Source organism: Xiphias gladius, chromosome 16, assembly GCF_016859285.1.
Source record: "Xiphias gladius isolate SHS-SW01 ecotype Sanya breed wild chromosome 16, ASM1685928v1, whole genome shotgun sequence".
Lineage (NCBI taxonomy): Eukaryota > Metazoa > Chordata > Actinopteri > Istiophoriformes > Xiphiidae > Xiphias > Xiphias gladius.
The window spans coordinates 25757713-25776386 of NC_053415.1; the positions used below are offsets into that span (position 1 = coordinate 25757713).

At 43.4% G+C, this 18674-nt stretch overlaps 1 protein-coding gene across 1 annotated transcript in view; it reads right to left on the reverse strand.

Moving 5' to 3' along the window:
• Window positions 1–937: 937 nt before the first annotated feature.
• The window catches only part of satb2 (SATB homeobox 2), a 46926-nt gene continuing 29189 nt past the window's right edge, over window positions 938–18674 (reverse strand). Inside the window, exons 12-14 of the mRNA XM_040148642.1 lie at window positions 17951–18145; window positions 2403–2609; window positions 938–2276 (exon numbers count right to left, since the gene is read on the reverse strand). Coding sequence (XP_040004576.1) covers window positions 1782–2276; window positions 2403–2609; window positions 17951–18145 — 897 coding nt within the window. The 3' untranslated portion in view covers window positions 938–1781. The remainder of the gene's footprint in view (window positions 2277–2402; window positions 2610–17950; window positions 18146–18674) is intronic.

Genomic DNA, 18674 nt, shown 5'->3' on the forward strand with positions numbered 1-18674 from the left:
AGTATACCAATAATAATTAATCCCCTGTCGGGTATTTACAGACATTAAAAGTGAGGAACAGAGTCAAACCTGCCACATTTCTTTCATGGCTCAAAAAAGTAGATTGTCATCAACTGCGGCAAAAAAGCACAGTTTCGCTTTGTTATTTATCTATTTCTCTTTTCAACAAGTCTTATTTACTATTTTTGGGAAACAGAACTATAAAGAAATGGCATAATACAACATGACAGGGCTTTTTTTCTTATTATCGTTATTTTTTTTTACCCATTAACACTCAGTAACTGCTTCTTTTTTATTTTCTTTCACTCTCCGCTCCGTTTCATCCTCTTCCTTTAGGGCAGAGTGCTCTTAATGTCTCTTGTTACCCAAAAACAACCGCCCAGTTCTGAGAACCAATATTTAAAAACCATGGAAATAAAAACTAAAAATAGCACACGATGACAGCGATTCTAACCATAATAACAACAATAATAACAATAATGATAATAATAATCATGGATAAAGATAGCAATAAATAGGGTTGGTGAAGTTTAAGTGCGGGTAGGTGTGGTGAAACACAAGACTGTGGGCACCAATTAGAGAGAGGAAAAGGAGGAGAGAGGAGAGAGGAAGAGTGGAAGGGGTGGACTACCGCACATAAAGTGACTGATTGTTTGGTTGCTGAATCTCCGTTCTGTCCTCCGTTTCTTGACATTTCTTTCTCACCACACATACGCGGGTGTTGCCAGGAAGGGTTCAGAGTCGCGGGTACGCGGGCCCGAGTGTCCCTCCGCGCCACATCCTCTCGACGTCGGCCCCCTGTCCTCCTGCCAGACTGTCCACTGCTCCTCTCTCGAGTCATTTTTAAACCTCGCGGGTTGTTTTTTTTCGCGAGCCCCGAGAGGAGAGACGGCCCGGTGTGAGGGGGAGGGGGGGGCAAGAGCTCATCACATCCACAAAATATCAGTGTCTTGGTGATCAGTAAGTGCTAGATAGGACTGGTAGTGATTCTGGAGTGTGATGGTGCGGTGAGGACGGGACGGCGGGTGGTCGTTTCCTTCTTCCACTATGAAATGACGCGTCTGTCCATGTTCTCAGGCAGGCAACAGCATTAGCAACATCAGTGTGTGTCCTGAGGATTTTTTTATAGGGTTGTAGAGGTCTCAGAAAGCCCCAGGCTCCAGTCTATAAACGTCGATCAGCGGGCTAAGTTCAACCCAGCATGTCGGGAGTATGTCCAATGGGACTGTGCTCAGTTTTTAGAGAGGAGGAGCAGGGACAATTCCTGGCCCATGCCGAAGAGATCCCGTCCCATCCCGTCTCCGTGGGGTTTCTTCTCCGGTGATTGGCTGATTGGGAGAAAGTTCTGGAGATTTAGTTTTTGCGTCTGTGTCTGTCTGTAGGTTGGAGGCCTGAGCAGCAACAGTCTTACCTGCTAATGAAAGTCTGGAGTGAATCATTTGAGCATTTCTCGGGAAACTGTTTCACAGTTACACAGCCACTGCCGCTGTCACAGCACACTGCAAACCTGCTGTCTTTTGCTGAGGTAATTTCACTCCACAAATCAGGGTTTCACAGATGTCTGTCTGAGATTGTCACTATAAAGAGTCTGTCCCGTGGTTTCAGCCATGTACAGTATTTCAGTCTAATGGTTTCTTGGTTAATCTGTGCCTACATAGACATTTATGTCTCATGCAGTTTCTGTGCAGCCGTATTTCTCATTTCTTTAGTGTAGACCCTTTCTTTTTCTGGTTTCTTCTCCCTCTCTCGTTTTCTCTCTCCTCTCCTCTGTTTGTCAGTCTCTACCTCTGGTAGTCGGCCTGATCTCTAGGACTGGATGAGGAGCTCCCGGGGGCCATGTTGCCACCAGGCCGGCCGTGCCCCTTGTCCTTGCCCTCCTCCTGAGCCACGTTGGTTCCTGAGGACGACTGGCTGGAGCTGGTGCTAGAGGAGGCCGGAGGCTGGTTCAGCCCCCCTGTGCTCCCGCCGCTCCCCTCTGTGGACTGGTAGATCTCCTCAGCTCCGTCCTCGCTGGACTCTGGGTCCTCTGAGCCCGAAAGCAACTCTTCCTCTCTGTATTCGCTGACGTCCACACCCCCGCTGGCGGCGGCCCCCTCGCCCAGGTCCTTGAGGCGACCGTGGTGCTTGACGTGGTAGCGCTGGTTCTGGAAGAACTTGATGATGGTGTGTTTGGGCAGGTCAAGTTGTGCCGACAAGGTGTGGATGGCCTCCTGGTCTGGGTACAGGCCGACGTCCTGGATGAAGCTCTGCAGGATACCCAAGGCCTCCAGGGAAATCTAGAATGCACGCAGCCGGGATTCGGGAAGGAAAGCGATGAGTTACAACCACCTAAACCATATGCCGAAATGCGTCATAATCACTTAATGGGTCCCTAGCAGAGAAAATACAGTGGCAGACTTTACCTTAGTACGTGATCGTGGCTTCTTGTTGCTCCCAGCGCTGCCAACATTGCCAGGTTGACATCCGCCTGCAGCTCCTGCTCCCACGTTCTGTGACCCCTCCTCGTTCCCCGGGGCAGATAATGGTTCTTCACGCATCGGAGACAGGCGGTGCTCCTTCATCGGGTTCGGGGGTGGCCTGTGGAGCGCCTGGCGAGAAAGACAAAACACCTGATTAATGGGGCACAGTGACCCCTGATCAAGACTGCAGCCAGGAATAAGTTTTAAGTAACATAATGAAATGAATAACAACCAAACGTGCAGAATTTGTCTATATCTTGTAATTTATTTTTGCTATTTCACATAAAATCCTTGAAATTTCAACATTTGTCTGGCAATATATCACGAAAAAAAGCTTAGTCAATAGTTAGTCCAGTGCATGCTATATCATCTTCTACCCAAAATAAAATATAGGATCTGTAGCTGTCAGTAACTGCGTATGATGCAACGCATCTTACAAAACCACCAGTAACCTGTTCCTACCCCCAGCACACAGTAGCCAGCGCTACAGGGTGAACGGAGGGTGGGAACGAGTCTTCCACAGCTCACAGAGCGTCACGGTCTATTAACCAGCTGCGAGGCCGGCATTCAAACTGCTATGTGTCCAGTATACCTTTGACCTAATGTGTGTAAGATTAGCTCCAGTGAAACGCCAACCACCTGTCTACCAGGAAGTGTCTTATTTACAAACTTATGACACCCCATCACTATTTAACCAGCCCATTAGAGAGACAGCGTGTAGAGGGGGAGAGAGGACAAAGAAATCTAATCATTTTGGATTAGTACTGAGATTAAGTCAGTAACAGCTGCTCTGGTTTGACAGTAGAGGGGGGGGGGCAAAATATGGAGAAAAAGGAGCAGGAGTGAATGAAGCTGTTTATGTAAAGTTTACATTAAACAGGTTTATTTGAATATGCACCTTTTTGAAATCAAAAAAGGTACATAAAAAGTCAATTTGAAATGTTTCACATAAGACATAAAAATGCATTCAAACAACGTCTACAAGGGCGTGAAAATGTGAAATATGAATATGTAAAATCAATGGAAACAAAAATGATTAGGGAATGCAACATAAGTTGAAGTACAGTTACAGCAGAGAGATGAAAAACTCCCAATTTAATAAAAAGCAGTAGCGGGAAGGTTTTCAGCCTTGATTTAAAAGTGAACAGCTCGAGTGTAAAATTTCTTCCAGATATGTGGTGCATGGAAACAAAAAACGGTTTTAAGGCGCTTTGTTTTAAACCACAAAACAGTGAACAAGCCATCAGACTCAGGCAATAAATGACACACAACAAAGAAACAGATCAGAACCGTTCAGTGCTTTTTAAAACAAGAAATGAAATGTCTGTACTCTGACACATTATTTTAGTTTGATCATTTTTAACTGCAAAATTCAAACGAATCAAATCAGCAACTTCCTCGGCGTTTGTTTAGCAGTTCTTCGGGATTGTAGCCACTTGAAAACAGAACTGTGTAAATTTGATTATTGTTTGCATAGTAACTAATTTGAACCACTGGGAACATGTGGAGTGAACAGAAAAAGCTCAAGAATCGATCCCTGGGGAACTCCACTTGTCATTTTTGTTTGATTAGACATGTAGTTACAACATAAACAAGTTGTTTCGTCCCTGTAAGGCACATGTCTTCACTGCTTTTCCAAAGGTGCCCCTTTGTTCGTGAAACACCAAACACTAATTTGGAAATGCTGCCCCGAGCTACTTGGCTTGAAACCGGCGTGGGTTTGGTTGCATATTGAAAACAAAGGATTGGGTTTGTGGAGGGCGTCAGTTTTCATCGAAATTTCCGATGCTCCTATAACACTTTCTTACTTTCTCTCTCTCTTTTTTGATCTCTGGCCACCTGCACCTTCCCTGCCCGTCCCCTCTGTGGCGTCTCCGTTTTGATTTTCAGCTGCTGCTCTGGCTCTGGATTTTCTTCGCTTGCCACGACCGCTGTGTTTCTGTCAGATTGGTGACAGTTTCCTCCTCACACCGGCCCACTCCTCCAACAGTACTTCAGGCTGCCAAAACTAACAACGCTGTGACCTAGGGTCGGTCTCCTGTTTGTAGCCTATACTGCTTGTACATCTTGTGTATAAATACTGACGCCGTTTTGAGTGTTTTAGGAACTATGTGTATTTGCTGCGTTATCATATAACCAACTTGCCGCCACGTGAGCCGCGTATGAGTGACACTGTTCATTTTTAACACAGTGTCGCGGTAAGGGTATAAACTAGACAACAATATTCCATAGTCAACCAATATATGAAACATTCACAATAACGTCTGTCCTTAAATTGTTAATTACTAAGGCTACGAGTGTAGAGCGAGTTTTTTTAAATGTTTTTTTATTTTTCTTTGGTTTTTTAACAGGCTTAATAACTTTAGGTTTCGAGGCCAATATGAAAATAATAAGTTCGTTTTTATTTTTTAGAAAATGTTAGATGCAAAAATAAAGCTCTCATAAAGCTGAATCAAATATTTTTATTAACCAAGAGTGAATTATTTAACCTGAGAGCGCTGCCTTTGCCCTTTAATGACGAAAGTCTTACTGACGTTCAGTTCAATTTTTAGGTTTATTTTATACATAGTCACTTGTGACACAAAATTGGAGTCATGTTTTAAATGATTAACTTATTTGTTCCCCCAAATATACACAACTATGTCAGATATAACTAACGGTGCTTTTTACACCTACAAGTGCTTGCTAGTGGAGCTTCCTGAGTTATATAGGTGGTAATGCTTGACTGGTCTTTCAGTTTCAGAAAGCGAGGGCACAATTTTTATGCAGCCTGAGAAACCGAACTCTGGGCAAAAATTCCCCAAACTGCCGCTCCTGTCGGTGGTAGATAAAAGTGCAAATTTACCCTGGGAAAGGATGAACGTCAGATGAGTGCATCCTGATTTTCACCGACCCGGATTATTCCGTACTTCCCATTACGACAGGCGGGCAGGAGCGGGATCCTCTGGCTGTCAGGGCCCGTGTGATGGCTCTTTGACAGCAGCGGGCAGGGCAGCATGAAGTGTTGGGAAGGAAAGTGGGGACTTTGGTTGTTTGTCAGAAGGTAGTGGCTGTTGTGAGAGCGTTGTGGTCGTGTCCCGCCCGCTCGCTTTAAGAGCAGGGAGGGGCCTCCCCACTGGAATGCCCAGCTATAAATCTGTGGCACATTAAAATTAAAGGACCCACATAAAGATAATAGTCATTCGCTTTTCTCTCCCTCTCTTCAATAATAACAGGGTATTACTTAAATAATATTGAGGGCAGGCCAGACCATGAAATTGCTCCAATTTCTCTCGCAGGGGCTTTATTTTCGGGGTGGGGGTGGGTGGTGGTGGTGGTGGTGGGGGGGTTTGACCAATTTACAGGAATTCAGTAGGTTTTTTTTTTTTCCTTTTTTGTCATTTCTCTCCCTCCCTCCTCCAAATCCTCTGTTTCTTTCAGGAAAAGTGACGGTTTTAGATTTTGAGAAAAAGGCCGTAAGAATGCTAGAAAAACCAACAGCAGAGAGAGTTACTGACATAGAGAAAAAAAGATAAATATCCCTGCCCTAATGAGGACCACACAGCCACAAACATCCCCCATACAAACTTACTGAGACACTTAATAACTACATTGAGGGGGTTGCGAAACCTCACGTCTCCCCCACCTCCAACCCCCCTCCGTATCACAGACCTTCATCAGTTCTATGCTTATGTGGACTGACAGGAAGGACTCTTGGATCAATCGCCACACACGCATGCATGCATCGATGGCGGGGCCTGGTCTCCCTCATGTACTAATGATGATGTTAGAGAGCAGGGCCAAGCGCACAGGGCCGGTTGGCTTCCCTTAAAAATGTATCTCAGAAGACTCCCTGGCTCTCTCCTCCTTCATCCTCTTTCCTCTGTGCTCACACTCTTCATGCCTTAACTTCTTCTCCCCTCACTGTCTTTTCCTTCTTTTCTCCTAACCTACTATACGTTTTCTTTCCTCCACCTCCCTCCATCCTATTTTTTCTCCACACTGTAACTCCCCACTTTCTACACCTTCGGTCTTCGCCTCCTCCTTCGTCCCGTCGCTTTGGACTTTTTGACCTTTGTAGACCAGTAGACCTTAGATAGTGTCTCGTACAGTTGTTGGGTATTTCTTCAATACCGGGTTCAGTGAAGGTTAGACTAAGGGTGGGCGATGTTTCCAAAAAATCCTGATCTTTTTAATAGACATTTACGACCCACGTTCTGAATTGCGATCTTTCTTCCCAATTTTGAAACGTACCGTCGAGAATATCCAGGCTCCAACCAGCCTATGGCCTTATCCTCTATCCTGTCCTCCGCTGAAAAGAACGAGACAGCCTCAGTCGCCTCTTTCCATCGTTTGCCGCTTTTATCATATTTTTTCAGCTGCTCTAATGCGTCGGTCAATGATGACTGTTTATGTTACAGGACCTCCTGAGATACAGATGAGTGGGGCCGTACCGACCTGAGTGAAACGCTCTCGGCATGTTACTTCGGATGCTTCCTTTTAAGGTGGTTGAATAGATTTGTCGTATTACCTCCGGAGGTGCCGACCATTGCCCGACCAGGTTTGCAGATAACTTTGCTTTGAGAAATATCTGACTGTGCATCGCTGAACCGCTGCCAGCTCCTCATGCGCCATGTTGCTGGCTCATGTTGAGTTGTTTTTCAAATGCGTCACGCGTGAAAGAGAGACCCTGTGATAGAGACATGTGATATAACTTGGCCAATCAGCACAGCCACCTAGTAGGCCATCTTACTCTTGGTTTGTGAGCGTAGCGTGGATCCACTGAGTACATTTGGTGCAATGGTGATACGTCAGAATCTCAGTGATTCACTTGAAAAGTAGCTCGTGGACGTCTTCAAGATCGATCACGATATAAAATCCTCAGATCACCCATCCCTACGTGAGACTCGTTATTTTACTTTTTTTTTAATAAAAATTCCTCACCGTTTATTTTGAATTAAAAATATCAATAATACAACTGGACTCTGGTGCATAAATCTGTAATATTTGGGTACAGTAATAATGGCAGCGCTCTGTAGTTCTGTCTTCATTTTCTTTTACTGGGAGCACTTTCTGCCTACTCAACGTTTCAAGCTGACTCGTGGTAATCGGTGTCCTTATACAACAGGCAACGCGGCTACTTCTGGGTGTGACGGAGTGCAAAATCCAGGTGAAAATCATTAAACCAATCTGCTTTTTTTCAATAAATAGAATTAAACACTGAAAAACAGTGAGCCTTAGTCATATGTCATAGAGAGTAGAGTTACACCCCTAGAAATTTAACCAAAGAGGGAGCCAGGACTGGCAGCCCCTGCATGTCACTGGCCAACAAGTTCTCCAAACTAAATGACAAAAATGGTTGTTTATCTTTGCCTTCCAAAATGACACATCGCCATTTTCTGATCCTGAGCCCCCATCGCCAGGAACACATAACTCCTTTAAGTGCCTTTCAAAATGCATTTGACTGTCAGAAAATGATTCATCTGACTTTTCTGACCTGCCCCCTGTATGGTTAAGGTTTGGTTACGTCTGGGGACTTGGTTAAGGTTAGAGAAAGATCGTGGTTTGGGTTGAAAAAACCACTTGGTGAAGAGCAGGGAAAGAACACGGTCATGGCTAAAAAAAACAAACAAAAAAAACAAAAACCTACAGTACTCGGATAAGGTTAAGGAAAGACCACGGTCATGGTTAAAAGAAAACACTGGCTGTTCGTCAGTGGTAGAAAGTAACTAAGGACATTAACTCAAGAACTGTTCACTTTACTTGAGGATTTACAGTTTTTGGATACTTTATAATTCTACTCCAGTACCATTAGGAGGGAAATCTTGTACTTTCTACTAAAACAAATATGAAGAGCTTATAAAATGCATTGTTCAAAGATTAAACTAGTGGTTCTCAACCTTTTTGATCTAGTAAAAAAGATATTGGGGCCCCTAGTCACATTTCAAATGCCTATGAGTTATTATCACTTCCACCAAAGCGACGTTTCCCCTCTAAGCTTCTCACATTGTTTTCATTTCAATTTCTGTTAAAATGATTGAAAATTTCCCCAAAAAAAATCAAAGAGGAGAGAAAAGCAGAAGAACTGAAAACAGATCATAGTTTCAGATCTTTGTTCGTTCCTCTTTCCTCTCCCATTAATCATCTCACGACCCCTCAGGTTCATCTGATGACCCTTTGGAGCGGCCCGACCCCCAGGTTGGGAACCACTGGACTTAACTATCTAACTGTATATGAAGTGGTTAAAACCTTAAAACCGGCTCCACCTCGAGCAGCCACAACAAATGCTGCTGAAGCACTGATGCATCAGTGTTCATCATCTAATAAAGTCACATGTTGTATAACAATATCTCAGCCACAGTCATTTCACTGCAGAGTACTTTTACTGAAGAGTACTTTTACTTTGGATACTTTAAGTATTTAAGCCACTTTTGAGTACCTTTCTGTGGAACTCGTATTTCCATCTTATGCCATTTTATAGTTTTGCTTTTTACTCCACTACATTAGTTACTATAGTTACTAGTTGGACTTAATGTACAAGACACACGATGAGCTTATGAAACATGATGCATATTATACACTGAACGAACCTACAACATATATAATGGTTAAAATCTGCTCCATCTTGACCAACTGCAATGGTAAAAGAAATAATAATACAGTAACACATTGCATAAACACCCAGCTGGCTTTTTTGTGCATAATTAATACTTAAGTATATTTATCTGTACTTTCACTCGAGTGAGATTCTGAATGTAGGATTTTTACTTGTAGTGGAGTATTTTCCTTGAATACTTATACGGCTACTTTTACCAAAGTAAAGTGACTGAGTACGTCTTTCGCCACTGCATAGTGTCTTTAGAGCGATATTATGACCATTCATTTTTTCCATTTATTTCACATAAGGTCTACTTTTCTGGAGAAATAATCCCTGAACAGCTCAAGTCAAAGGAGTTCTTGCATTGACAGAAACTTTGTCCCGAGTGTGACTTGTCCTCTGAGCAAGTTTGGTAGCTAATGTAAATAGAAACTTACCGTATATCTGGCCCTTTCCACGTTCCCCCCTCCCTCCCTGCCTTTTACGGCTCCCATCTCTGACCATTACACTCCTTTGGAGGAAACTACATGTCACTTCAGAACAACACAATACAGCCCTGCTCTCCCAAAACCACAAGCACTGGAGCCCCGCAGCCAGACCAGCTCTTCTCATGACATGATTCAATATTCCTGAAAAACTTTTGCTCTTTTTTTCCCCCCTTCTTTCCGTCTCACTGTTTCCCTTTCTCCCTCTCTCTCCCTCTCTCTCTTTCTCTCCTGGCAACGCCGTGAGTGCACTGCAGTAAAATGAAAAAGTTTTCTTTTAAACGTAAATCAAGGCAAATTACGACGCAGAACTATGAAAGAATTATAGAACATGAAATATTCATCTCCTCCTTAATGAGCTCTGGTCCTCCAGGGCCCCTAACTCTCTCTCACTCTCTTTCTGTGTGTGTGTTTTGTTTGGGGAGGGTATGTGTGTGTGTGTGGGTGACCACCAGAGACACCATTAACAGGGAGATAAATATGTAATGAAGGAAAAATCACTTTTCTGTTAGTTTTGTGTATGACTTCACCTTTCCTGTTAATCATTGTGTATTTTCTGTTTCTTTCTCCATCCGTTTGTCTCCTCTTTCACTCGCTCTTTTATTTGAATACGTGTGTGTGGTTGCGATTCACGAGGACTGGATCCAGGCTAAGGGAGTAGATGAGTCACCGCACATTTACTTTTGTTTTTTTTTTGGTAAAATAATGTTTCTTTGATGAAAAATCTGTATACACGTAATGTTATTGAGGCTAAGTGGGAGTGCAGCAGAGTGTAAGTGTGTGTGTTTGTGTGGTCATACGTGCGTATTTTTGCACGCACGCACTCGCGTTGTTGCATATTTTTTTCATTCAAACTGTGTGTGGTATTCATTCCATTTATCTTCAATTAAACAATTAACTGATTTGTGGTTTGCCAAAAAGCCTAAACTTCACCCTGCAACAGTGAATAAGAGGCCACCGGGATGCACTGGAGAAACAGAGAGAGAGAAGCAGCTACTTCCTCTCAAAGTCAATGGATGAAGACGACAAGCAAATTGTTGTAGCTTTGATAATCTTTCCCCAGATGTTTTTTATCATAAATATACATATATATATATATATATATATATTGGGAGAAACAGCTGCAAATAAACAGAGAAGAAAGACCTTCGATTACTATTCAGCCATCTGATGTCATGGTTGCTAACTGCTCATGAACTGTTATTTCAGTAACACGTCACTCTCCGTCTGCCGTTTTAGCATAAATAAGCAGAATATACAAGTTTAAAACTGTTTTTTAACTGTCTTAGTCATAAGCAGATATAAGTGTTTATTTGTGTGTCTGTCAACAACTTAACCGCTTGGTGGCTGCTGTGTAAACAGATAATGAACGACAACATTGTAAAACACAGTTTCAATCATATAAAGTCTCCATAGGAGAAATTCTAAAAAATACTGTGCTTTACTAAATGCTTAAAATATCCTTATAGCCTCTATCAACTACATCATAGTATGTTATAAGCCACTAATTAAATGTTTATAGTGGGTCCTGAAACCGACAATTATTTTCATTATCAATTATTATTGATTAATCCCTTTATAATTTATCACACCCTAAGGTGACATCGTCATCATCAGATGTCTTGTTTTGTTCAACCAACAGTCCAAAACCTGAAGATATACAATTTTCTATCAAAAGACAAAGTGAAGCATATCATTTTCACATTTAAGATGCTGGAGCCTGCATATGTTTGGCTTTTTTTTTTTTTTTCTTAAAAAATGAACAAAAATGATTATTCGACAATGAAAATTGTTGCCCATTAATTTTCTGGCAATCAGCTAATCGATTAATCGCGCGCCTAAGTTTATACAGCCCTTATAAATGTTCAATAGGGGCGGTTACAGTAAGTGTTGCCGTTATTTCTTTACTGCTATGTTTTCTTTACACGCCCTCTAGCATTAGCACGACTGGTAGCTCTGCTGTTTACTTGGGGAGACTCTCTTTCCTATGTTTTGGACCAAATTATAAGGAGATTAAATTTAAAGCCTTTATTTTTCTTATTGTCAACAAATTCAAACCACAACACTGGAACAATGAACAATAGCGGGACCCTGAAAGTGAAGCAGCTAAATGGAATTCAGCCGTCGTGAATTTTATTGCTTACACCTGTGTTTTTTCTACTGTAACATGTTAAAATGCCTTCTGTGAATATATTTTTGAATTCAATTACCGGGGTTTTCAGACCTTTGTTTTTAAAGTATTCTTTTCGAGAGATCAGCGTTTTTTCCAGCCCACTGAGAATCCTGTTATCTTTTAAAGGGGCGCTCCACTGATTTTACACACCAAGATCAGTTTACTCATCGTGGGAAGAAAACGGTTGTGTAATGGCTCTGGAGGGAGGTTTCCAAACTCAGAGGAAATAATGCCTAATGGGCATTAGGCTCAGGGCTGTCTTGGATTGGGCTTGGAGACTTTTTAACAGGAAGTTTTCGTTACAAAATTAGGGTGTGGTGTTTAAAAGACAGGGGCGGTTTAATGAAGGCACACGATCGAGTTGCATTACAGGAACCTTTGGATCCGGTGTTTTTGGAGCTTGACCCATATTAGTGACTAAATGTCAGAATTTCTCGGCCTCTGCTGCACCAATCTTGTTTTAAATGTACTCTGTCTCCTGAGAACCCAGCTTTATGGAGGTGGAATACTACATCGCTGACTTTGAGAGTAACTTCTGTATTTTAGTTTTTCATGGGCTGATGGTTCTATAGATATTGTATGAATATTCACGTAATTACTGAAGTTATTTCTTCAATAAACCTGACTTACAATTACGAAAAAATACATTATCAACAGAGTCCGCTCTGTTACAGCAAAGATCAGATTACGCTTCGCGGTCGTGGTTCAGTTATAAAATTGGAGCGTCTCTCTTGCTGCTCCCAGCTCTGTCAGCTGAAGAGTCGATCACACACTGAACAGTAGGGGAGGTTGCAACAGAGTCTGGTTCAAAAATAGTTTAGCTGACTTTGCTAACTCCATCCAAGACACGTTTTACTCTCTCAAAGGCCAGACTTCAGGCGAAAAGCACCTAAAACAAGCAAGCAGTGAAGACGGCTACAGTACAGGCATCACCAGGGAAGACACCAGGTGTCTTCAGAAGTCTGTGGTCTGTCGATTTCAAGGATTTACAACCAAAATTAAAGATAAAGTTTACATTAGTTTGTCCAACTCCATTTGATCCCTAAAATTGGAGGCCTGTGTATAAAAAGGGGGGGAAATTCCCATGCTTTTCATCTGATGTTGGTGTAAACACCCTCGAGTGAAAGCTGAACAACGGCACATTAACCTCCACCCATCCAGTGTTCTGGATTACAGGGACGATCGCTGTTGACCACTGCTTGAGCTGAAAGATGGATGGAAAACAAATTGCCTGTGTTTCTGAATTTCCTGTATATCACAGCCCTGTCTGCTAAACCTTCTGTTTCTGTAGAACTAAACTGCAACAGCAAATACGTTTTGTACGGAAACGCAGTTGATTACGTTTTCTATTACTGCGATAGAGCGTAAGGATTCCAGGACACTCGTCGAGGAAAACGATGTGAAGTCCAGGATAGTTTGCAGTATCCATATATGGTGACACCAAGAAGACAAATGAAGAAACAGCTGATGCTCTTTTATTGAATATTGGGAAGCGCCATTCTTTGTCCAGTACTCTGTTACCGATTCTGTCTTTAGCCTGAATGAACCGAGCTCGTCATTAAACATGAAATAGCTGATCCTGCAGTACAGTATCCACTTGTAGTGACCTCAGTGTTATTAAGAAGTTTAGGGTTCTGTTTAAACTCTCACAGCACTTAGGTTAAGGTCAGGGGAGGATCCTGGTCTGGTCCTGGTCCTGGTAAAAAGTTCACAGTGACTTCAGACACAACATGTTTATTTTTACATTTAACCAAAAGTATGATCCTCCCCTGACCTTAACCAATCACGGGCCGAACCCTGGACGTGAACCCCGTTCCGCTGCCGTTAGTCGATGCGCCGCTTCATTCAGTCAAAATAATAAGTTGCCTCTGAACATATCTGCTGTTGCAGTTTAGCTTTATAGAAATGTAATTTCTAGGAGACTGGGTTTCGCATCGGGACCTGAGAGCAAAAAGATATTTTCTTGGCAAAACATCAGCGTGCAGATGCCGCTACCAGGTTTGTTACGAAAACAGGGTTTGAGGCTCTGAAACGTAGTGAGCTACTGCTAGCATCATTAGCATGGTAGCTAAGGGGGGCTCTTTTAGAACAGCACCACCGGGAGTTCTGGACTGGTAACTACTTTGCCGACCAGAATGCACAGCGCAAGACCCTCGTTTTCCCACTGTAACATGAATATGCACTCCAAGGGCCTCTGGACGGATGATTTGAATCATCAGCGTTTGGGGGGCGGCCCTACTTGATAATCTCCTAAAACGGAGGTACGAGTTTTTCAGCGTTCTGACATTGAGCCATTTGTTGCTGCCTTGGCGATAAGCACCTTTGTATGTGATGCCAGTCAAAGCACCTTTGGACTGAAGTGAGACAGAAAGAGAGATGAGGAAGGGCAGAGAGGTTGTTACTTCTAGTTCTAGTCCACCACTCCTGGGGTCTCAGCCACAGTGTGCGGCCATACACACACACACACACACACACACACACACACACACACACACACACACACACACACACACAAACACCCCTAGACTTGCAGCAGAAATCAATTTAGCAAAAACAATAAAGAAATTATTTATAAGCGCAGACTCTGCCAAATTAGCTGTGGGACGCACTTAACTGCTAAGGTCGTATGAATAAGAGCTGTGGAGCGAGCACCAGGACTGTGTCAGTCATGAAAAAATGTGATGCTGCTGACATGAAAACACACACACACACACACACACACACACACACACACACACACACACACACACACACACACACACACACACACAGAGCACCTGCAGATTTAATAGACACAGTCAGAGATCTCCCAGAGCCCCTGACATGCAGAAATGGCTCACGGTACTCTACATACAGTCCAGTCTGAACACACACACACACACACACACACACCACTGGTGTGTGGAGTTGCTGTACAACTATGGCTCGGAGGGCAGCGCCGCATTCATCTTTCATGCGGTTGGTTGTTACAGTTTTAGAGACCCTCTTATTGTCCAAACACAAAAGAGTGCTCACATTACCAACTATCAGTGTGAGATTCTTTGTGTGCGTGTGTGTGTGTGTGTGTGGCAGATGGGACACATGTGTGGTCTGTGGTGGCAGGCTGGCTGGAGCCTGAGGTTGGTGGGGGCTTCATCTGGGACAGAGGGGGGGTCTGAAGACAGCATCGCGAGCACACACACATGCATATACGCACACCTCGTTTCCCATTAATAAATCACCAGCGTTTCGCCATAGCTCATCTCCCCGTGTCTCTCGAAGCGGATGGGGGGGTGGGCGTTGCAGCATGGGCACTGTGATGGTAAACTTTATTTTTAGTCTTTGCGGAGTGTGAGAGGAGCAGAGGAATGTGTTAATTGTGCCACCACAGCTTCCTCCCTGTCTTCCCATCATCCTCTAGCATAGAGCTCCGAATGGGAAGAGAAAAATTGCTTGGTGGTGGAACGGAGTTGGGTGGAGTCGCGAAACAACCCCTATGATTCGTGTCGAGATGCAAAAGGGGAAGTTTCAGCATTTGCCTGGTTTTGATTTATGACATATGGTATATACTATACAGTATGTGGTATATAATAGCTTTGCATTAGGGGGGGGCACGGGGGGCTGGTGGTTAGAAAGACTGTCTCTCAACCGGAGGACCGAGGCTCAAACCTGACAGGCTTAAATTTGAGCAAACGGTGAACTCAGCTTGTGTGTCTCACCCTGACCTCTGACCTTTTCACAGCGCAGTCACTTAGGAGTGGGACAGTGACACCTTTTTTTCTGTTGTTGGCGCTCTGGACTCCAGCACATTGGATTTAAAGCAGTAGTTCCACATTTTGGGAAATCTGCTCATCTGCCGTGTTGCAAAATCATGAAATTAGATCGATATATCACTCCTATTAGTTTAGCTAGTAAGTGGAACTCGAACTTTGAACCTCAAGCGACTATGAGGTTGCTAATTGTCATCTTCAAGGGGATTTGAAGATGCTCGCATCTATATTGGGTGACCAGTTTGGGACTTGTAGCCCTTTCCCAAGCAGGTGTTTATGGCCAAACTGGACTTTGTGTGTTCTGAACGGACCTAGTCGGTCACCTGATCTCTGTCCAGAAGGACGCGTGTTACTTGCTACGGACCAGCTTCGAGGCAAAGAGCTCTTGACACAAGCCAACAGTAAAGACCCTGCAGTACAGAGCGTCACCGGGGACATGTTTTGTCTGTGGTTTGCAGATTTCAGCCACTGCCTGGAAAGGCTTTATTCTTCCAGGTCCATAAATTCTAATTAGTTTCAAAGTAATTTCCTAGGAAGTTTCCTGGAAAGAACCACGTAATTTGGTTCTAATTATAGATAAAATAGGTGAATAGTGATTAGCTGGTCCGCTGATCAGCCAGCTGAGTGCATCCATGACACTTTGGTCAGAGAATTACAAATGAGTTGAACCTGATAAATGTGACGTGTATAAAAACCAAAAATAATTCAGTATATATGAAGAATAAAGTTTTCAATAATAATGGAATGATGAAAAAAAAAGGGGTTTAAATTGAGCTACTTCTTTCCTCTGAAAGTTCCCCTGAATGTAGTACCAAACTATGTGGCTCCTTACAAGAAACTTTCACAAAAGTCGTTGTTTATTTTTATTTGTCCGGCTTGATTTGATCCCTACAGTTGGTGGCTGCGAATAAAGAGGTTACAATTCCTATGCTGTATGAATGATACTGATGTTTACGTCCTCCGGTGAAAACCGAACCTCACTTCTTTAACCTCCAAGCCTCCCGTGTACTGGAGTACAGAGACAAAACAAAAACTGTGGATGTGGAGCGTGAGGAAAGATAGATTTTCATATTTTATATATTTCTGTGGTATCTGCTGCTCAGAATCAGGAGCGTTTAAGGTACGATCTATACAGCTTAATAAAAAGCCAGAGAGAGAGAGACAGGCAGATACTGTAGACAGGGCGGGTTCATTATGGACAGTTAATGAAAGAGGCCAACACACCAGAGAGTTTCCTGGATCGATCTGCCTTCTCCCTCAGCCTTTCTTCAACCTCTGCCTCCCTCCTCAAAAACTAATGGGGTATTTCCTCCGGTGCCACACCACCCAGCAACACTGTTTACCCTTCGTTCCACTGGGGCACGCACAGACACACAAACACATGTGCACGCACAACGAGATCAAACGGCACCGTATGTACTTACGCGAAATGAATTTAATGAGCAAATAATAATGACAGGTGTGGCCTCTTTGACCTACTCAGCGGCCGTGTGTCTGTACATGTCCTGTACGTCCAGTGTGTGGGAGCTGAATGCTCCTGTTATACTAAACCTGTGTATACTATGGAATATATATGATCAGGAAAATGTACTTAAAGTATCAAAAGTAAAAGTACTCAATGCAGAAAAATGGCCCCTGTGACTGCTACTGGCACCGTTCTATAGTTGTTTACTACTACTACTATGTTTATTCCTTACTTTGACCTGTGAGCAGTCCGTGGAGATTTTTTGAGCTACTATTGATAAGTAACGATTATTTTTATTGATTATTCGATTGATTGTTTGGTCTGTAAAAATTGTCAAAATAGTCAGAAATGCCCCTCGCAGTTACCCAAAGTGGTTGTTGTCTCCAGCGAAATTCAAAATCATTAAAAATAAATGCCAGTTAAGAAAAACATGATCGGGAGGAAACGCAGGAAATCTTCACATTTGAGAGGCTGGAACAATAAAATTTTGAGCGTTTGACATGAAAAATTGCCCAGATTATTTGCCAATTACTTGTCCGTCATCAACTAATCAATTAATCAACTAATCGTTCCAGCCAACATACTTGTATGTACTGTTGACGAGTTTAATTTATGGAAAAGCATCATATGTTATAAACTCCTTAAATGTTTTGTACGCAAAAATTTGAACCTGTAAAGTAACTAGTAAATAAAGCTGTCAGATAATTTGTAGTTTAGAAAAAGTGCAATGTTTCCCTCTGAACTGTAGTGGAGCTGAAGCATGAAGTAACATGAAAAGAAACATACTCAGGTAAAATGTGTTCTTCAGTACAGCGCTTCAGGAAATGTACTTGGACACGTTTTCAGAGAGGCATGTGGTGTTTACTGTCCGTTTGAACAGATGGAAATATTATAAGATGAGATGACGTGTGCGGCAAATCTGTTTTCAGCGCGTTTAATTCCAGGTGTGATTACAATCCAGTCAGGGTACATCACATCTGGACACGGAGACATGAGGTGCACGTTCCCGGCAGCTGTAAACACTTTCATGTCTGGTTGTTACCTGTGTGTCCTGCGGGAGGTGGAGGACGGTGTGCAGCCTCTCGCTGTGATGGTGTCTGGACTCCTCCTCGTAAGCCAGGTCTCTGTCGGCCTGCGGCAGGGTGAGAAACCTCCGGATGGTGCACAGGTTCTCCCACAGGGTGCGGTTCTCTGGGCTGGGGTTCTCCTTCCACCGAAGCAGCTCACACAGCCAGCCCTGGAGGAGAGACGCACACAGTCATGTAGAAAGAAGGTGGGGTTAAAGAGAGGGGCAGACGTTAAACGAAGTACGTTCTGTTGCGTTCGTCTGTTGCTCGGCTGTGGGGCCCAAGATTAAACACCTCTACCTACTGGCAGTGACACCGGGTGAAGGGGAAGAATAATCCGGACCGTGAGAGAGTAAAGAAAAGCTACAGCACGAAGGGATGCAGGAGGAGTAAGATGGGGGAAAGAAAGACGCGGGCAAAGAAAAATGTGAACTATGGTGAGATAAAGCAGCGAGGGCAGAATTAAATTTAGCAAAAAAGTTGGAAATGCGTGAGGTAAAGGCAGGAGAGCAGAATGGGGGGAAGGAGAGATGGAGAAGATTCAATTATGTCTGCTAGACTGGTTCAGTTTGTGACACCAGCTGTTGTGTTCAACCAGCCACCGCGGGCGGCATGCACCGCTAATAGCCTGATCCTCTCTCTCTTCCTCTTTCTCTGTCCTTGTGGCCAGCTGCAGCAGATGGGCGCACTGAACCGTGA